The sequence below is a fragment of the Pleurodeles waltl genome, chromosome 9, assembly GCF_031143425.1.
Source record: "Pleurodeles waltl isolate 20211129_DDA chromosome 9, aPleWal1.hap1.20221129, whole genome shotgun sequence".
NCBI lineage: Eukaryota > Metazoa > Chordata > Amphibia > Caudata > Salamandridae > Pleurodeles > Pleurodeles waltl.
This window is the reverse complement of record NC_090448.1, coordinates 652,117,414-652,139,731: the sequence shown is the minus strand read 5'-3', so window position 1 is coordinate 652,139,731 and position 22,318 is coordinate 652,117,414. Positions and strand designations below refer to the sequence as shown.

Genomic DNA, 22,318 nt, shown 5'->3' with positions numbered 1-22,318 from the left:
GTCTGGCTTCTTGTCCAGGTCACACGAGTTGATTCTTGAGCCTTATTATCCATTGAACCTAGGAATTCAATCAATTTCATATCTACTATTGTCTTGTTGAGGGCGTGAATCGCCCGTAATAATTTAAAAAATGTTTTTTCGGTTTATGATATCATGCCTACCTTCTCGATTTCTAAATCGGAGTAAAGATTGTTTTGCATGAGGACCCAAGGTTTTGAGAAATGGATTCGGATGGCAGGCTAGTTATCTTGATTTCCCCCGATCCAAAAGATCTTATTGCCCCCTTCCTGGAGGAATCAGTTGTAATCCCTTTACCTCCTGGATCTTTATTTCCTGGTCCATTATTCAAATTCTAGTAATAGTTTCTAACGTTATCACTATTATCTTTATTATTCATTTGCCCATACACTGAAGTGCTCCGGTTGCTTGATACTTGCACCTCCGCCAGGGCTTGAAAAATCATAAAAATGTTACTAGACCTGCAAGTCGAGTAACTTAAATAATCTACACAACCTAACTGTAATGTACTTGACCCATAACCTGGTCTCAAATTGTGTGATCCTAGGAAAATAGTTTACAGAGAATCACCTTTTTCTTCATTCTCACATATGATTGCACTTTCAAATATGTGAGTTCAGCATTTCAGCAGTACAAAAGACCTCTTTTGTTTGATTAAATAGACTAAAGTTTGCTGCATGCATCACAAGAATCTAGTCCACATAAACATGACGTCTAGCCCACATAACCTAGGACTTCTTTTAGTTTACTAACAACATTGCCATTAGGGCAGGAGTGTTTCTCATTTTGTTTAAACACTCAATTTTTATAAATATATTACTAAATGATGATGTGGTAACATATTGTCATCTACACACAGTAACTTTCCAAGAAATGTCTAAAAACCTCTCCACTAACTTGCAGCTTTACTGATATAAATATATAGTGTATTAATCTTTGAAAATTGGGTTTCAGAAAACATATCCTTTGCACATCAACACAAAGTATTCTGATCTGTTTTCATCCTATTAAAATATTTTTTTCATCACACAGAAATATAAAAAAAGGCCTTTCACAACTACTGAAACATATTTTGAAATGTTTGCACAGTTGACTTAGTCATTTAAATGTTGTGATTTAGGAAAAACCTGATATCCTGCATCCTTTTATTTTACATTCTGAGCAGCAGGTCACACAGTTCACCTTACAAAGTCCTGGAACTCTGCAGTCAGAAAGAAAATTAATTGTAAGAAAAACTGACTTTTGATCTCTGTCAATGAACACCGAACAAATGTAACATGAGAACAAGATTTAAAGGCATCTTGTATTGCCCCTCCACTATTCAACTGAACAGAACACCTGTTCAGTGTCCACTCTCCAGAAGGGTCGAGTAAGTATTAAAAATAGCTCAACCTGATCAAATAAGACTCGCCAATGCGAGTGGTCGAGTGGATTTTTTTAGCCCTGCCCTCCCTATGCTCTGCAGTTTCCTGATTTTGTTCCTTTATAATTCTTTCATCTGTACGTAGGGGTGATTTTGTAGGAATAATCAGAGTTAGCTGGTACTTCTTTAGGTAACATCCTGCGCCTTATTAAACTGTGGAAAGAATTTAGTGTTATTTACCATGGATTATTGTTGTCCTCAGTTACTACTTCCTCATGCGTATTGTTTCGCTGTTCCTTTGCTTCATTGTAATTAATCCGTACGTCCTTGCTATACTTGATCTTTGTTTATTCCTTGCCTTACACAATTTCTTCCTCTGTTTTCTCATCATTTTTTAAGTCTGAGCATCCTTGTTGGATAGTTTGAACTTCACTGGTGCTTTCCTCACATAGTATTTCTGAGGGCACGATGGATGAATCTTTGGGTTCCATAGACGTTACAGTTTGGGATTGTGGTTCATCATATCAGAAACCCTCCTTCTTTTCCTGTTCGTCGTATCCGGCTATTTTATTTGAGCTCCTACTTGCCCCCATTTTGTTGGTGTTTCACCTGACCCAATGGTACTCCTCTGTTATACTGAGAGAACCTTACATTTATTTTAGATCTTCTAATAATGTAGAAAATACCTCAGGAATTGTTGCAAGTTTATTTCCCACTGGTGCACAAGTACAGTCTGTGGTAGCTGAAACCGCATATAATTGCACTCTAGTAATCAGATTATTTAAGTCTGCTAGCCTCCAGTCAGTACCACAGTGGAGGTGGCCATTTGATTTAATATGTCCACTTGCACATCCATTTTAGTTGTCTAATATGTTAATGCGGCAAGAGTCAGGTGAGAGGACCTAAATAAAATATCTCACATTGTTCCAGGGTCTATTTGTGGGGCCTGTCAATTTTTTTGGAAATGTTTGTTTTTTTAGAATAAACCACCGAGTGTTCCTCTACCTCGTCTTGATTATTTTAGTGAATTAACGAAGAACCCTTTACACTTCCCAATTTTCCTTTGTCGATTTCTACTGACCCAGATCCATTTTGAGTTATTACCTTTGAAACCATTTTATTTTTACCTTTTATTTCCTTTCACAATCACTTCAATTGGAAGAGGAGCTCTGCTCTGTAATATCGGGCTAGGGGACATGTATGATAACTTTTGTTCTGAAGGAGAATGTGGGGACAGAGATATTAGCGACGGAAGCTCCAAGTCTCTAACTGGGCCCCATGCCAACTCCTTACATTCCACCACATCACAGACTTCCTGGAGAAAAAGAATGTGAGGAAAACGATTTGATGACGGTTCAGCTTTCCGATGAACTTGCTTCACTTAAACAGTTACCCTCCAACTAGTTCATAATCAATTCCTGACAGCTAGAGTCCTGCCCTTCTTCCTGGATTTGTTGGCACTCTTGAGATTCAGTAGACGACCACACCTGTCTACACAGCATCAAGACATGTTTTGGCATCGAACTGTTCTTGAATTGCATGCTTTATTCTTCTGTCACTGCTCAAGTGGTAAATATAAATTATTATAAGTTCTCTTCTGTGGCAGCTCCATGTAGGATTTCTCATGGCTCATCCTTTCACACCATTGCTCAGCAGTTACATGGATCACCTAGGTACCTAGGTGTGTTCATAGGAAATTGATGGCAGTTGAGTAACCTAAGAATGGCAATAAAGTGTTATAACGCTCCCAACTTCCTAATTGCTTAGGTAGAATTTAGAGCTGGATGTGTTATCCCTTTGTAAAACTAACCAGAAGTCATAGGAATCCTCTTTAACTTGGAACCTGTCCATTAAGTACTGGGAATCAAACCAACTATAGTCACTAGTGTGGAATCTATGTGTTAAACTTGATAGCTTATTTCGACCTAATCTCAATAAAAACACGTGATAAAAAGTTATGTGATTCTAACTCTGCTGAATGAGGGACATATTCCATTTAATAGACGCCCTGCTACTAGTGCTTCAGGCACTGGTCATTTCAATACTAGACTACAACAGTTTTATCCTTGTGGCACTTCCAGATCCTTCTTGGCACAACTGAAGGTTGAACAACTTACAGCAGTAAGCCTGGTGGGTGTGGACAGTTCACCTACTTCGCCACAGTGATAATTTTAGTGTAGTGCTCTGAATTGGAGCATGGTTCATATTACATATGGTCTACTAAACTTGCAAAGTGCTCCTCCTAAACTCATTGAAATAAATGGCTGGCAGATGCAACATATATGAGAGCTTCAGAACTTTCTGTACTAAGAGACCCTGAACCGAGGATCTCCAAACTGCAGAAGCCACATACTTTGAGTCAATCCTTTTCTAACAGCACACTAACGATCTGAAACTTTCTTCTTATCATCTGTATTACTCACTTTCCCTCACCACATTTTCGAGCGAGCTCAATATTATGCCCTTCTAAAAACAACTCACTTTAAATAATTATGAGCTGCTGCACCAACAATAAGAGATAATTAGGACTCGGATCATCATAGAACTGACCATGGTGCACCCTTCTTGTAGCTTTTCCCTTCATTTTCCGTTATGCTTATTTTCCTGTACATCTTTACCCTTTACTTCGAAAAATGCTATCCTACAGCTTATTGGAGTTGGCCTGCTCACTTCTGTCTTTTTTCACACCTAAATCACTTTTTCCCTCCTTCTTTTTTGAGCTGGTGGTGTATTTCCTCTCCTCAATTAAGTAGCTAGAGTTTTCTTCCTTGTCCTAAACCCATCTCTGATCTAGAAATACTGATGACTCAGTGCTGGCGTTTCTGGGGGTAAAAAAGTCCTGCTTTGTGGCTGACTCATTCACCTGCTTACCAACTCGTTATCCGCCTATATTGTTCTCTGAAGTTATGGAATCTGCCCTGCCACCGATTTTTGACACCTTCAGCAGCTCCACTGCTAGCTCCTTTCGAGCAAGATTTGTTTGTATAGGTGCACCCTTATTCATCATACAACACTTGGGAAGTTATGATTAACCTCTGCCATCGAACAGACATATTGTCTTTAAGTCCTGTAGCTTCCCTGCCTGTGTTGTAGTGGCAAGAAAGCATTGTATGACTGCATTCCCTTCTATCCGCTCCCATTGTCACTCTCTCCTCCTCCTTACCCTACAAATGCTTGTTCCAATAATTCCAGCTCTAGATCTGGATCCCTGCCACCTCTATTTTGAACTTCCTTGATAAATACCGTTACTAGGTTTCTTTTGACTAAGAAACTTTCACATTGGCTTGACCAAGAAACTTTCTTCTAGGACCAGATTTACATGTATAACCTACTCCAGCTGCTATGATAAACCACCTCTTCACTGATTGCTCTTTACAGCCAGAGTAAACTTCAAATGTGTGCACTCTGTTCTTATCCTAATTCCCTCTCTAATTCGACACTTTGATTGTTTTAGCTGTCTGACAAGAGCTCATGTCATGGATCATCCCATATACAGAACACACAGTGGTAGTGTGTAGGTTTCCCATGTGTAAAACCCCTGGTTGCGTTCTTGGTAGTTCGTTTTTTTCGTGTAGCATCCTTTAAAAACACTATTTTACCCAACGAAACCGGTATTCCCAGCCACCAGGCACTTATACATTTTTTTTTAGCTCAGTTGCTGGTTCCATTGCAGCTCCCGCCAAGCTTTAGTGGTCCTGAGGGAAACTTCAACATAAACTCGCAGCTTTAGTATTCAACACTGCAAGAAGCCTTACACACAGCAGTTTCACACCCCTCGTCGTCTAGAAATCACACTTCACTCACAGTATTTTTGGAAACCTAATAGAATAACAGTCTCACACTACTGACAGAACTGAAACACCCCTCATAGGCAACTGTCTCACTCTACGGGCATGTCAGACTTCTCACTTTCTAGCTGAGCTTGCTTTAAAGTGCTAATACATACACATTCAAGCATGCACAAGAGCACATTTGTGTGTGTTTATGTTTGCACTGTCATTCTATAGCCAGTCTCTGACCTCTAGCAATTGCATAAGGTACTGCAGCCTGAATCAGTAGAATGCTGTTTGCACTTTTTCAAAACTCAAAGGGCATGTAAAAGGTAGTGCGAATGCCTCTTTAAATATAGCTGGACCTATTTACTTTACCAATGGTTGAGTACTTTCATTATCCTGCACTTTCTGCAGCTTTGCAGAAACCAATCTTTATATGTTTATGTAAAATAATTCGATTTCTCTTTTAATAAACATTCCTAAATACTTACCTAGATGAATTCAGAATTACAATCTATATATTGCTTTCGCTGTTACCATATTCCTGTAGCGTGAAGTGGAAGTTTTACCTGTTTCTTCACCTCATTGCTTTGTTACCTGGCTTTGGTGTATGCAAAAGTGCTACATAAAACTACTAAAGTGAAATAAAACATGGGTCTGTGCAGTGAGGGTGTTCTTCGTTTTGGGGGTCTTGCTTATTTAATTGTTACATGAACTGTAAAGTCAAGAAACAAGGAAAGTGCATAAGTAGAGAAGTGATAAAATCTCCTTCATGTTTAGTTACATTTATCTCACTCTCACCGTTGTCCTTTTAATAAAAAGGAACCCATCACCTAACACCGGTACAAATAAAGCCATTTCTGCCTTTTTGTGCCCTTCTCTGTTTGCAGGTCACTATAGCAGTGGGTTTAAACATGTATATCTTGGGCTTCATGATGCCATTAGGTGCACAAATTGCAACGCTTCAAGTGTGAGTTTTTCGGTTAGGGCTGCCACACGTGTGAATTTTACCTACTGAGTTTTAGCTTGTCTAGGACATTACTGTGTGATCTGTAAAGAGGGGAAAACCTTTGAGGGAAATTGGTCTTTTTCCCATCAGGCAGTGTCTTTAAATGGACACCCAGGCTCAGATAGAGTTAATCCTGTGATAGATGGCCTCCACTTGTGACTTTTTCTCCCCCAGCTTTAGTCAGATTTCTGACTCCGGCCAGCAATGTTCCCTCTAATTTTTTTCCACTGTGTGCAGCAGTGTGCGGTCTCTGTGCGCTGCAGCCAAGGATACATGCGCCAAGAAATTGACCATTCACGCGCGCGCAGCGCATAACTAGCCAAGATCTTTGGCATTAGCCTCTCCATACCACTAAAGCAAAAAAGGGATATCATTGCTCCATGCAATAGGGCATCAAGACAGTTTTGTGACCTGGTTGCACACCCCAAGGACATGACCTGTTAAGTGCCACCTACACCCCAGTTAGAGAAAACAGAGGAACATTGCCCACAGCCTTTAAACGCTGTTTTCATTGACTTCAATCCAGATTCAAATATGAGCATTTTCTGCAATAGGAGAGCACGACTATCGCTCTAAAAGGCTTATTTGAGCTGAGAAAGTGATGATGCATATAAACAACTATGAAGTATGACAATGATGGAAAAGTTGATAACAGCACATTTCCTACTGTTCTGAAGCATTTCCTAGCTCATTAACCATTAATTTTCAACATAAATATCACTTGCTCGCTTGTATGCTAAAGTACGCCAAATGACGTTTAAAACACTCTCCGCAGCATTTAAACGCTGTTTTCATTCACTTCAATCCATATTCAAATATGAGCATTATCTGCCTTAGGGGAGCACGTATATCGCTCTAAAAGGCTTATTTATTAACGTGCGCGCTTGCCGAAGGGGCCTGCGCGATGGGGGAAGGAAAGGTGTGCGCGCGCTCGCGCGCACGCCTTACAGGGAACATTGCCGGCCAGTCTTAAACTCTCTGACTCTCACTATGTATCTACTTACTGCTTAGTATCGTTTTGATTTTAGTTGTTGCAGTGCTTACACATTTTTTTCTTCAATTCCTCAGGAGCCGACAAAGTGCCTCGCTGTTTTAGAAGGAATGGGCTTTCGTGTTGGCCAGGGGCTCATTGAACGGTGAGTGTCTATGAGGGTAAAGAAAATAAGGCACGAGAAGAGTCTTGAGACTAGTAAAAGACCACACATAAAGAAGAATCAGGGTTTGTAGCTTGGAGCTGACATAAGAACCATAACCTAGTTTACAGCATTTCAGTATGAGGAAGCTCTTACAATGGTGTATACAAACCTAGCTCCCTTTTGTGTGTGATCCTCTTGTATATTAAATAGCAGTTGTTGCCATCAATCTTCGAAGAGTGGCCAAAGATGGGGGTATCCTGTTCCACTGGCTCACTCCATAGGTTTCTGCCCGAACACAGAATGTCAAAAATCTTAGTATAATCTTCACCGTGGATATTTATCATACCAAGAGCATTCTCAAGCATTTTTGTTTGTCCATTAGGTGTAGATGCAATTAACACCTGGTGCATGTCTGCAAGAGAGAGAAAATGTGCTTAATTCAATTTACTTTATTTGGTTGATGCATCTGAAGCAAGTTAGCGTTTAATTCATCCAGCTCTTAACGTTCGCTCGTGAACTCACAAACTATGTAACACTATAGGGCATGCTCCTTAATGCTTGTGAAGTCTCTTATGCTTTTGAAAGAAGTTGGGTCTGCTCCTAACTACATTCTAAACATGAACACAATCCAAGCCATGTTTCTTATAAGGAGGTGCCCGGATGTGTGGCCTAAGCTTAGGTCTGCTAAGCACATGCATCGACCTCACATGCCACAGGAAGAGAGCTTCAATCAGAGAGATTTGTGGATATCAGTCAGAATACAGTATTGAATGTAAATTTCTTAATAGCATTTTAATTTGCATATTTGGTATTAATCCCTTGGGTGCCCAGGACGTAACCGTTACGTCCAAACCGGACCCCCACCCCGCCTGGGCAGGGGTGGAAGGGAAATCGCTTCCTCTTCCACCCCCACCCTCCCCTGACCCCCCGTGGCATCTGATGATGTCAGCGTGCGATCACGCGCTGACCGCACCAGAGGCCTGCCACCACGGATCGGAGTTCCTCCGATCACGTTGAGGGGGCAAAGAGGCATGAAAGGAGAGGAAAGGCTTTTCCTCTCCTTTCATGTCTCTCTCAGAATTTTTGCTGCCAGATCAATGCCACTAGACACCAGGGATTTTTTTTTTCTTTTATGGCATAAGGGGAGTGGCCCCTTGGGCAAGAGCGGCGTCCTGGGGGGGGGCAATTTATTTATAGGCCATTTCTGCCCCACCTGGGGGCAGATCGACCTATTATAATTAGGCCGATCTGCCCCCGGGGGGGGCAGAAACCCCTAGACACCAGATATATTTTTTTATACTTGTGCATAAGTGGAGCGGCACTTTGGGCAAGGGCTGCTCCCCAGGGTGGGCAATTTATTTATAGGCCATTTTTACCCCCTCTGGGGGCAGATCGGCCTATTATAATTAGGCCGATCTGCTCCCGGGGGCAGAAACCGCTAGACACCAGGGATCGTTTTTTTTTGTTTTTTGTTTTATGTATGTGGGGAGCAACCCCTTCGGCAAGGGTCACTCCCTTGGGGGCAATTTTACTCTTAGGCCATTTCTGCCCCTCTGGGGTCAGATCGGCCTATTTTCATTAGGCCAATCTGCCCCTAAGGGGGCATAAACCACTAGACATCAGCAATTTTTATTTTTTTGCGTCAATTTCACGCGGGGTGTGACCCTAAGGCAAGGGTCATTCCCCTGGGTGGCAATTTTACTCTTAGGCCGTTTCTTAGGCCATTTCTGCCCCCCCCCCCCCCTCCCCCCCCATTTTTTATTAGGCCACCCACTAGGCACCAGGGATTTTTTTGTGCGCCAATTTCGTGCCTGGGGAGCGACCCCTTGGGCAAGGGTCGCTCCCGGGGGGGGGGGGGGTATTATAGGCCATTTCTGCTCCCCTTGGGGTCAGATCAGCATATTTCTATTAGGCCGATCTGCCCCCCAATCCCCCCTGAGGGGCAGAAATCACCTAGGCATCAGGGATTGGTGTGTGTGTGTATTTTGTTTGGGGGGCAGCCCCTTGGGCAAGGGTCACTCTCCATGGGGGGCACATTACTGTTGGCCATATCTGCCCCCCCCAGGGGCAGAATGGCCTATTTTTGGAAGGCCCATCTACCCCCCAAGGGGGGCAAAAAGCGCACCAGACACCAGGGAGGGAAGATTCTTTTTTTTTTTTCCAAAATAAGAGGGTGGGGGAATGGCCATACCCCCACCCGAAATAAATGGGACCAAAGTTGTTCGGCCCACCGGTGGGCAGATGGGGCAGTTACCCCGAGCAGAAAGCATACTAGATGCAGGGGAATTAAAAAATAATATAAAATAGTGGGGTGGTGGCTACCAACCAGTATGGGCCTGGTTATGCCCCCACCCCAACTGAAGGGGGTAACAGTCTTTCAGCTCTCCCTCCGCACACTAAAACATCTTATCCCATGGCAAGCAAGAGGACATTTGATTATTTTGGGTTTTGGTTTTACATTTGGGCCATGAGAGCTTGGCTAACTCTCAAAATCGTCCCACTTGGAATGGTGGGGCTGCACTTTTTTGACTTTGGGACACTGCTATGTAGAAAAATCCACAAGACCTAGACACATCTGAAAACTAAACATCTGGGTGGTTCCAGGGAGGTGTCCTTCACATGCACCCCGCATCATTTTCTTACCCGCAATGCCCTTTAAACCTCCAACTTTGCTGGAAATCATACATTTTTGTGATGGAACCTTCTGGAATCTGCAGGAATCCACAAAATTCCTACCACCAAGCATTGTTTCATCTATACCGATGATAATTCTGCAGCAGTTGTCAACCTAAAAAGGTTTTTTTCCAACTCAATTTTGACATGTTTTTGGCTCTTCCCTGCAACAGGCACTTTGCCCACATACCCAAGTGAGGTATCATTTTTACCGGGAGACTGAGGGGAACGTTGGGTGGTAGGAAATGTGTCCCTGTGCGGTGATCCCACACAGAGATGTGGGAAAAATTTGATTTTTAGCTAAATTTGAGGTATGCTGAGGATTCTGGGTAAGAAAACATTGGGGGATCCATGCAAGTCACACCTCCCTAGACTTCCTCGAGTGTCTAGTTTTCAGAAATGTCTGGGTTTGGTAGGTTTCCTTAGATGGCTTCTGAGCCAAGGACCAAAAACGCAAGCCCCCCGCAAAAACAGGTAGTTTTGTATTTGATAATTTTGATCTGTCCACATAGTGGTTTGGGGCATTTCCTTTTCGTGGGGCACTAGGTCTACCCTCACAAGTTAGGTACCATTTTTATCAGGAGACTTGGGGGAACGCAGGGTGGTAGGAAATTTGTGGCTACTCTCAGATTCCAGAGCTTTGTGTCACAGAAATGTGAGGAAAAAGTGTTTTTTAGCCAAATTATGAGGTTTGCAAAGGATTCTGGGTAACAGAACCTGGTGGGAGCCCCATAAGTCACCCCATCCTGGGTTCCCCTAGGTGTCTAGATTTCAAAAATGCGCAGGTTTGGTAGGTTTCCCTGGGTGGCGGCTGAGCTAGAGGCCAAAATCCACAGCTAGGCACATTGCAAAAAACAGGTCTTTTTTTCCTTTGGGAGAATGTGATGTGTCCATGTTGAGTTTTGGGGCATTTCCTTTCACGGGCGCTAGGCCTACTCACACAAGTGAGGAACCATTTTTATCGGGGGACTTGGGGGGAATGCTGGGTGGAAGGAAATTTGTGGCTCCCCTCAGATTCCAGAACACCGAAATGTGAGGAAAAGGTGTTTTTGGAGCCAAATTTTGAGGTTTGCAAAGGATTCTGGGTAACAAAACCTGGTGTGAGCCCCACAAGTCACCCCATCTTGGATTCCCCTAGGTGTCTAGTTTTCAAATATGTGCAGGTTTGGTAGGTTTCCATAGGTGCCGGCTGAGCTGGAGGCCAAAATCCACAGCTAGGCACTTTGCAAAATTTTCTTTGGGAGAATGTGATGTGTCCATGTTGTGTTTTGGGGCATTTCCTTCCGCATGCACTAGGCCTACCCATACCGGTGAGATACCATTTTTTTGGGAGACTTGGGGGAACGCTGGGTGGAAGGAAATTTGTAGCTACTGTCAGATTCCAGAACTCTCTGTCACCAAAATGTGAGGAAAAACCTTTTTTCTTTGCCAAATTTTGAGGTTTGCAAAGGATTCTGGGTAACAGAACCTGGTGAGAGCCCCACAAGTCACCCCATCTTGGACTCCCCTAGGTGTGTAGTTTTCAAATATGCGCAGGTTTGGTAGGTTTCCCTAGGTGCTGGCTGAGCTTGGGGCCAAAATCCACAGCTAGGCACTTAGCAAAAAACAGGTCTGTTTTCTTTCGGCGAATGTGATGTGTCCATTTTGCATTTCCTGTCACAAGCATTAGGCCTACCCACGCAAGTGAGGTACCATTTTTATTGGGAGACTTGGGGCAACACAGAATAGCAAAACAAGTGTTATTGCCCCTTGTTTTTCTCTACATTTTCTCCTTCCAAATGTAAGACAGTGTGTAAAAAAGACGTCTATTTGAGAAATGCCCTGTAATTCGCATGCAGATAACCATTGCTTCTCAACACCTTATCTTGTGCCCATTTTGGAAATACAAAGTTTTTCTCAAAACCTATTTTTCACTCTTTATATTTCAGCAGATGAATTGCTGTATACTCGGTGTAGAATGAAAACCCATTACAAAGTGCGGCTCATTTATTGGCTCTGGGTGCTTAGAGTTCTTAATGAACCTACAAGCCCTACATATCTCGCAACCAGAAGAATCTAGCAGACGTAACGGTATATTGCTTTAAAAAATCTGACATCGCGGGAAAAAGTTACAGAGTAAAACGTGGAGAAAAATGGCTGTTTTTTTCACTTCAATCTCAATATTTTTTATTTCAGCTGTTATTTTCTGTAGGAAACCCTTGTAGGATCTACACAAATTACCCCTTGCTGAATTCAGAATTTCGTCTTCTTTTCAGAAATGTTTAGCTTTCTGGGATCCACCATTAGTTTCACACCCATTTCTGTCAATAACCGGAAGGAGGCTGAAAGCACAAAAAATAGTAAAAATGGGGTATGTCCCAGTAAAATGCCAAAATTGTGTTGAAAAATGGGTTTTTCTGATTCAAGTCTGCCTCTTCCTGAATGCTGGGAAGCTGGTGATTTTAGCACTGCAAAACCTTTGTTGATGCCATTTTCAGGGAAAAAACCACAAGCCATCTTCTGCAGCCCCTTTTTCCCATTTTCTTGAACAAAATCGAAATTTTCACTGTATTTTGGCTAATTTCTTGATCTCCTTCAGGGGAACCTACAAAGTCTGGGTACCTCGGGAATCCCTAGGATGTTGGAAAAAAAGGACACAAATTTGGTCTGGGTAGCTTATGTGGACAAGAAGTTATGGGGGCCTAAGCGCGAACTGCCACAAATAGCCCCAAAAAAGCCTAGCATCTGAGGGGAAAAGGCCTTGCAGCGAAGGCGTTAATTGTAACAAAATAATAAAAACAAATGGAAGAGAGGCTCAAGAACAGAGTTAACAAGAACACTTCACAGTTCTACTTGTAACAGTCCATTTATAACACCTTCTTCCCCTGAGCCTCCTTCACACCCTAGATTGGCCTGATTCACAGATTGTCACAGGGGTCACGCCGCGATAGAGTGTACATGTTCATGTCAACCACCAAGTTCCTCCTTCAGGGCCTCTCATTAATCGTAAACAGTGTAGTAGCAGCTAATTGGATGGTAGGATCTGTTTTCGGCCACCCTCAAAGTCATTCTGTGGCTTTGTTTAATTGTATACTGCATGTGGGCACTGGGGCAGGAATTGTTACTACCCAGGTGTTATAAAAAGCAGTGTGAAGGGTGGAGTCAGGTCCCCGATGGTGATGGCTGCCTGATTTTGGAGCTCCCCTATACCTGGAGGCCCCTGGGAGTGCAGCACCCACATGTGGCGACCCCAAACTGCCACATTACCCATGGGGGCTCCTGACATCTTGCCGATTGCCACCCACTACAGTAGCAGCCCCCGCAGCTGATTGAGGAGACCAGGGGGGCGCACATGATGTCTTACACCCCACCTGCCCTCTTGACCCTGGAGGCGCATGCCCGGCCCAGGACTGCAGGCCCAGAAGAGCCGACAACACTAGTTCAATCGTCCATGGCTATCCCGGTGAGCCGGGGATACTAGAAGCTTACCACACCCTCTTCCCCTTGGAACGGCACACCTGGTGTAGGGCAGCACCTTCGGGTACGAAGGTTATGGACAGATGGGCATGCAGCCTACCCTGACAAGCGAACTGCAATGTCCCAATATTGTACTGTGTTGTGAAACTCCATACAAAGACCGTTAACGTCCACCTCCCTGGGCTGGGGTGCACGGATCACGAGGCAGTATCCTGTGGGCTGCAGCGAAGGCAACTATCAGAAGACAGCTGATGAGAGGCGCTTCTCTGTCCAACAAGCAGAGGGAGGAGTGGCAGATCGTGCTGGAGAGGGACCTTGCCCGTCTCGCTTGTGATTACACAGCCCTCCCCTCGGACACCGCCCGCACGGCCTTAAGAATGCTTGCATGGACCTTAATTCCCTCTTCCACTCCAATGCTGAGTATGTACTCTAGAAATTGAGGTACATGTAGTATGAGCAAGGGGAGAAAGTGGGCCAGCTCTTGGTGGCACAGGTGAAGAAGAAGGAAGTGGGGATGGCTATACCTGTCATTACCACTGCAACTGGTGCCCTGCTTACCAAACCGCAGGAAATCGCAGACACGTTTGCCTCCTGTTACAGGGTCCTCCACTCCCCCGAAGTGGCGTGGTGTTGCAGATCACCGCCTTCCTAAATACAGTTTCTTCCCTGCCTTACGAATGAGGGCAGGGACCTGCAAAGAGGAGATAGTGCTGGTCATCTTTAATCTGCCCTACCATAAAGCCCTGGAGAAAGACGAGTTCCTGGTCGAGTTTTACAGATGTACTGAGTCTGACGTGTTTCACTTCCTCTGGAAGCTGACAGATCAGGCTCTCTGGGCCTGTAGCCCAAAATGCCATAATTTTGGTCCTCACCAAGACGGGAAAGGACCCCCTTCTCTGCAGTAGCTACTGGGCTATCTCTCTCTTCATCAGGAGTGTCAAGATACTGGCCTGTATTTTAGCCACCCGTGTTCCACCCTCGCTCGTCCATGCCACGCAGGTTGGCTTTGTTCCAAGTCGCTTGATGTGCGACCATCTGCAAACATTGTCCCATGTGATTTGGATGACAGTTGGCCTACCGGAGGAGGCCTTTGCTCTGTCGCTGGATGCAGAGAAGGTCTTCGATAAGATAGAGTGGGACTACCATTGGCGGGTACCCATTCCAATGGAAGGATACTCGTTTCAAATATCTGACCGTTTGTCTGTAGGGGATTGGAGAACATGGTGGCCTTCACACCCAGGGCCTCTCCTGTCTGGCAAATCAGGAGCAGATTCACTCCCCCAACAGTTCCCCACAAAGGACCATTAAAAGTTACAATTAGGGCTCCACCACAGAGCCCCTCCAGAGCAGAGCCCTGGGGGGCAGGGTGCAGTGTGAGGCCATAATAGTTTCTCCACATTTCCCAACCCTAATCAAATTTTCGTTGGTAACCTCTAGCTTTGTATATGACGTTCTCTACCTCGCATACATACATGCTTTCCAACAATCCATTGAGCTTTCGTTGGGAGTGCAGGTGACCCACAACCCTGCACGGTATCCCATTTTACCATGATCAGCCCAATATGAAGAAAATCAGCTTCATTCCCGGGTATCCTGGCCATATGGGCTGGGGGGGCTTTTGTGAGGCGCACTGCTGAGGTGCCCAGTGTCATTTTAAAGGAAGGCCTGCCTTGCTGGCTGCTTTTAAGCTAAAGTTATATGCAAATTGGACTTTGGAATTAAAAGTACTTCCAAAGTCTTAAGCTACCTTATTTTTACATATGTCACCCCTAAGGTGTGCCCTTCCTGATTAGAAAGGAGTAGCTATGTCATGTTTCATATCTTTGGAATGATAATGGTAAATCCTCTTTAATGGTAAAGTTAGATTTAACATAACTTTTTCACAAAGTGGGCATTTCTCTGTTCATACTGCTCTGTGTGCCCTGCAGCCTGTCCCCAATAAACGTCTGAGGCGGGTGATATCTACACTTTATGCATTCCCTCTAGATAGCCACAAACACAGGAATGGTAAGAGTGACAGAGAACTCATCTGCATTCTGGTGGCTTTTGCTGGGCAGGTAGGACTAGAGGGGCTGACACTTACTCCTGAATAAGCAGTGACTGTCCCCACAGAAAGGGCTGAATACCCCCTGCTGGTAGTCTGGGGCTAGGGCTGAGGAAGAAAGAATACTTATGCACTTCAAACACCCTTCTTTGAAGTCCCCCAACTTTCAAAGTCTCTGACTCCACTAAATCAGACACTTCTAGACCTATATCTGGACTTTGTCAGAAGAATTGCTGTGCTGCAGCAAGGACTGTCACTTTGCTGGACTGCTAATCTGGAAGGACTGCTTTTCTGCTCTGCTGCCTTGTTGCTCTCTTACCTTGCTGAGAGAGAGCTGAACACTGTCTTGCCCCCCAAAGTTCTCTCCAAGGGCTTGTTAGCTTGCCTCCAGTTGCCAGAGACTCCGGGGTATCAAAGTCTCTACCCCTGCTCCTCCGTCTGGTTCACTGGAAGTGGACCGGGATACTTGCACTAGTCAAATCAACACATCTCCTGCCTGCTGGAAGTGGCAACACACGCATCAACCCTATTGCAGGAGCAGAACCAGGCATTCGCATTTGGAACCTGAGCTTGGCTATCGCATCAACTCCGCGTCAGGACCACTGCATCGCTGACACTTCTGAAGGCAGATCGATGCATCCCTTCACTACCTGGTGCATCAGCTTCTAAACCAACGCATCGCCAGCACTGCATGAGGAAATCAACACATCTTGTGTTTGCGACAAGGATCAAGGTACTCTGTTCCCTGGACCTGCGTGGCTCCTGTATCCTTCCTGCACTCCATCACGATAGGCTTGATCTGTTGACTTTGTCACTGTCTAGGGCAACGTCAAGTAACCCCTAAAGCACTATTTGCTTCTAAGCAGCAGAGCACTTTTATTCCTATGAAATTCATAATTCGACTTTTGCTCATTGGATTTTTGTCATTTGTGTCTTGATTTATTTATAAAATTATTGTCTAGTTTTCTAAACCTGTCTGGATTATTTTTGTGGTGTTTTCATTGTGTTACTGTGTGTGTGTGTTGCACAAATACTTTACACATTGCCTCTTTAGATAAGCCTGACTGCTCTGTGCCAAGCTACCAGAGGATAAGCACAGGTTGTCTTTTAGTGTGTATCTGACTTACCCTGACTAGAGGGTGGTCCCTACTTGGACTGGGTGCATACCCCTGCCAACTATAGACCCCATTTCGTACCTCAGACATCTGTTCCTTTTGGACTGCAAGGTGGGAACACGCTGAGGGAGTCCAAGGATGTGCCCACCGCACTGCCAAGCCCACTGAGCCTCCTGCATGACCTGGGAGACCTACCCCAACTGGCACACCGTGCTCAGGGTACTCACAACCGCCATGGCTGTGGCCAAGATTTACATCCTTTGCCATTTGTGCTTTCTGCTATTAACGCACAAGGAGCGTCTCACGACCATGTACAAGACTGCCTCCCATGAAAGCATAATCTATAATCTAATGTATATAGCCAGCATGTTTCTGACTATTTGGTCCCCCTTCCTGCTGGAGGTTGGAAGCGGAGAGCAGCAGTGCCTGCCTGGCCGTTCTTAATTGGATGTCCCTGTTGTTTCAGTGACCCCTCCCTTCCTTCATTACCCCCCTCTCTCTCTCCCACGGGTCCTTCGTCCTCCCCCACATCCCATCCACTTTCCTCCACTCTGTTCATTATATGTAACATTTGTCTGCGTTTGCCTTCGGACTCCCACTCTTTCCCTCTTCCTGCGTCTCTCTTTTTTTTTTCTCCTTTTCCTTCTTCTTTTGCCTGTTTACACCCCGCTTTCCTCTCTCCCTCCTCCCCCATTGTTAACTGACAGTTGGGGTAGTTATACCCCTGTGTTGGATATCCTTCCACTAATATTGCAGATTCTAATAGACCATTGTCTTACAACCTTTTTGCCCTGTTGTGTACCCTTGATAGCTATGTTTGGCATTGTTTTGTTCTCCTTGAAATGTCAATAAAAGAATTATAACACAAAAAGCGATATGAGGGAAAGGTTAATTCAGCAGATGATAGGGCCACTGCAGAAGTGTTAGGCTACCTCCTAAATCAGTAGGAATGGCAATATGATCCTAGAATCCGCACCTCCCTGCATTTTACATTTCACCAAGGAACATCTAGTAAGGTAACACTCAAACCATTATTCAAAATGTTCAAATGGCATGCAGATGGATGCACTCCTATGAGTTTAAGACCCCAGAGTAAAAATGCCCCCAGTGCTGGAGCAGTTCTAAACTGTCTGATATTTAATGCATTCACAACACAGTACGTGGTAATGATACTATCTGTCTTTATTGAGGATACAGTGTAACTGCACGCCATAGCATAACAGGTCCTTCCTCTCCCCTGCTTCCTTCTAATTGATAGCCATCAGAACCTTCAAAGAATTGTGGAACAGGGATGTAAGAGTGTTCACTTTGAGAAATTGGGTTGGTTGACTGGGATGTGTGGCTTGGTCATGCAGCAACCACAGTATTTGTCAGGGTGAGGCACAAGCCTGTCCCAAATTAACCTGTGCTGAAACCTATGTTAGATAGGCACAGGGCAGTCAGGCTTAACTTAGACGCAATTTGTAAAGTATTTGTGCAATACTTCAAACAGTAATAAATTGAGAACTCCACACAAAAAGGATATCACGCCAAGCTAGAAAAGCAGAGCATAATTTATTTACTAAATAAAACAAGACCAAAATGCCAAAAATCCAGTTAATGGAAAAGGAGATATTCAAGTTTAAAGATTTCAGTGAAAATAGAGCCAAACGCACAAAGCACCAACTGTATCGCTGCATCCAGGATAAAGTCACACGTTGAGGCTGACCGTGGCGAACTGTGGGCCGGCTACAGCGATCCAGTTATGGCCGCTGAACAGAGTACCTTAAGTCTTGGTTTTCAAGACCCGCATCAAGGATGCTTTGCGCATCCAAAGCGATGCGTCGGTTCTTAGATGAAAATTGATAATCTGTGTCATTGTCGAAGATCAACGATCCCATTGACAGGGCTTACGATGCGAAGTCCGGCGTCGAGGATGCGGCGTGGTGTCGGGCGATGTGTTGGTTCATAAGAGCTGCCAGGCTGCGATGTCGAATCTGGGGTTGCATCAAGGCTGCTGTCGACAAGTGATGCTAGGGCCTGTGCCGAGGATGCATCGCACAGTGGTGGTTCCGATGGGCTGTGTTCTCAATGTGGGTCATCGCGACGGGTCCAATCCATGCAGCAGTGGAGATGCATTGGTTGTGCTTGGGGTTGCGACGCGCAGCAGATGGGATGCATCGGTTTTGCTGGATCCACAGAGGCATTTTGGGCACCATAAGCCCACTTCCAACGGTCCAGGACTGGGTTGCATCACTTGGCAGGGTAGACTCACAGATGGCAGAGTCCAGGTGCAGAGTTATTGAAAGCGTATTGTCTCCATGAGGCTACAGATCAGACTGCCAGGAAACTAGCCCTTGGAGTCACTCTAGGTTCTAGAGATGCAAGTCCAGTCCTTCTCACTCAGGCAAGAGGGCAGCAGGTCAGCACATAGGTCAGCAATTCCTTCAGAAACAACTTTTTGAAAGTGGCATTGTCAGAATTATAGTTTAAAATCAGACTTCATCATAAGTTAGGATTTTAAATTGCGATTACAGAGGCATCAAACATAAAGGGAACAGATGTTCCCATTTGGAAATTACACTTTTAAAGTGCAATACAGTAATTCTAATGCTATCCCAAATTTAAGAGTTTCTCACTACCAGGACATGTAAAACTTAAAGGTACATGTCTAAACTTTTAATGACATTGCACCCTGCCCTCTGGGCTGTCCAGGACCTACTCAGGGAGTGACATATATGTATTAAACACACTTTGGCAAAGCCAAAAGGTCTCAGCAATGCCCAAGGTATTGGCATTGTCGATGTGAATATCTTGTAGCCATATTTAGTCAAATAAGAACAAATGTTAAGAAGAAATGTGTGGGGTAAAACATCACTGAAACACTGAACTGCAAAAAGAAAGTAACATTAGAACACAAATTTTAGAAGTAAGGGATTGATTAAGTGAAACTATTTGGTTGAATTACACTCCTAGTATCTACATTCTGCAGTGAACAAATGGTAAGAAGCAGGATGATAACAGACTCCCTGGTGGCTGAAAGAAAGAACGAGCATGGACTGTGAACATATTCTGGCAGCCCTTTGGGACCACGAACTGAAAGTGCAAAGAGCCCTTGCAGTTGGAGGTTCAGGCCACTTCTAAGCAACAGGAGGAGAGGATGTGGCATTAATGCTAGAGTTGCTCACTATGGAGCTGGGAAACCGGGTTCGAGTCTCTGTGTTGACTCAACATGTCTCACAGACATCTGATGCATCAGCTCAGTCCCATGGCACCCAAGTTTGTAAGGGTATGTTCTGTTCTCCTACTTTCTGTTCAGAGTTTCCCTGGAGGATTCAATCATAAAAGTCATGTCCGGATCCAAGACAAGACCGGGTATTCATTGGATTTTGGACAGTGTTCAGAGCCGCAAGGCTGCCATCTTTGAAGCACCGATTTTTCTCTACTGGTTTTATAGAAGGTATACGTGCTCAACACCATAGTTGCATATGTTCTGTGGCCCCAAATGGGTACGAAGGTAACAACCATTTCTGCCCGCTATGCCTGCCCACCCAGGTCTTAAATCCACATGATTCTTATTTTGATGTTTCTTGAGTTGATTTTGCTGGCAGGAGCTAACCAGGTTCATGTCGACATAATCGCAGCTTTGCCACAAACCCCTTATGGGATGTTCTTGATGCTGTCATGAATCTAAATTTCTTTTGTGGTCTATCCGCTAAAAGATGCAGTCTTTCTTGCAAGACCTCGCTGGTGTAGATTTTCCAGAGGTGTAGTAATTCATTGCATAATTGATATAAAGTACTGTGCTACCCTAACACTGTGACCATTTATTGGTTTGGGGATATGACCGGTTTCCTATTGAATGGCTGTAGTACCCAGTCGGGGTTTCTCTTGGTTTTGGATGAAGGCCTTTGCATAGGTAGGTACACAGTTCCGCATCTGCAGAGAAAATAAATCCTTAGACTCTAAAATATATTTCATCACTTGCACAGTCCTCTTTGCTGATACATATTGTATCTGTTCCAGTTTCCATTGCAGTTGGAGCTAAGGGCAGAAATTAACAAGGCTTCATATCGAAACAAACTAGTAACTTTCAATAAAATGTTTGATTCTGAGCACTTCTAGGAAATAAATTATTTCATAAGTCAGTCTCACCAACTCAGATTGTTTATAAAAGATGTCTGCTTCATTCTTTGAATAAAACATGATAGTGGGTTCAACCCATCAATGCAAGAGAGAATAATTGTTGTAATATGCAGTGATGGAATTACCAAATATAACGCATGAGTGTATTTTAGGTATTGTAGAAAAATTACCAGGTGGGAGTGCGCATTTAGAAATCCACAAATTGAGAATTACCCTGATTACAGGATCTTTACAAATACCATTAAAAATGTCCACCAGCAAAGGGCAAGTTGTAATCCGCAAAATTGAACTTGACAACCGTGCAAAAAATACAAGTTTTATACCCATTACTATTATAAATAATTTTACACACTATAACCTGTGTAAAATGACCATTACCTTATTTGCCCGTGTACTGTAGAATCCACATATGCTGCCTAATGCCACCTCCAATGACACACTGTGGTGACGTTAAAATTCTGTGTACTACACGTACTATAGCATCGATTAGCAAAGGCCCAGGGTTAAAGTCAAAATTCAGGGGTTATAAGTAAAGTCACCCTTTGAATGTGGTAACAGTATTGCACTATCTTGGTGTTTCCTAAGGCTTTAACTCCAAGCTCTGAATGAGCACATAAGTGAGAAAGAGAGGAGAATATCATTACATTTCTTTGTCTTTCAGCTTCTACTCTTTACCTATGTATGCATCTATGCACTCTGTGGATGTTTCACACTTAAGTCCGTTTGAGAGCCCTGCTGTTTTATGTTTGTAATAATCATTATTTTTATTTTATTTAATTTTTTTTATTTTATTTGGCAATACTGTATTTGCTGATTTTTAATCAAGGTTAACCAAAGACACACCAACTTTCAAAGACGAGCTGGACATCCTGAAGTTCATCTGTAAAGATTTGTGGACAAATATTTTCAAGAAACAGATTGACAATCTACGAACAAACCATCAGGTAAACTCCTGGCTTTTTTGTGTGCAGAAGTTCCTAGAAAAAAGGTCAATTGTATATTTTGTTGTAATTTGCTTCCGTCCTCCAAGCCACTTGCCCATATGGTATCCTAACCCATACATTTTCCAGCCATTAAATAATTATTCAGTGTACCCTAGATCTTTTTTTACTTTTTACACTAGATGTTTGTATACTTTCTACTTTTCTACTTGTACACTACTTTTTTCTTTGTTGTGGTAAGGACAAAAGTCCTGTCTGTTCCCCTGACATTTTTGGCTTCTAGCCCAAGTTCCCAATTGTTCTTTTTCATTTTGGCAGCAGTTCGAGAGGTTGCTGATCTCTAGGAATGCCCACACTTCATGTTGCAGCTTCAGAGCTACCTCTGCATGAACCCTGAGAGTTGAGATGCCCATTGATATTCCTTGCCTTAGTCCTAAGAGGTAGCCACTATCAACTTTTTCTGATGTGCACTTGTTGATAGTAGCTGAATCCTAATCTTGGTGTCTCCTGTGTGTGTGTGTGTGTTTATTACACAGTGGCAGTTGCCACTCTGTAGTTACAATTAGGACTTAGTTACCATAGGAGAAACTTTGGGGTGATCTTTCAAGCGGGGACTGAGAAAAAAGGAGGGTTCCAAAACACAATTTCACCATGCAATTTTCAGA

General features: G+C 43.8%; 1 protein-coding gene across 1 annotated transcript in view; it reads left to right on the top strand.

The window, feature by feature from the left end:
• TRAPPC6A (trafficking protein particle complex subunit 6A) overlaps positions 1–22,318 on the top strand; it is a 111,797-nt gene that overhangs the window by 4,221 nt on the left and 85,258 nt on the right. The window contains exons 2-3 of the mRNA XM_069207704.1: positions 7,232–7,299; positions 21,539–21,656. Of these exons, the coding sequence (XP_069063805.1) occupies positions 7,232–7,299; positions 21,539–21,656 (186 nt within the window). The remainder of the gene's footprint in view (positions 1–7,231; positions 7,300–21,538; positions 21,657–22,318) is intronic.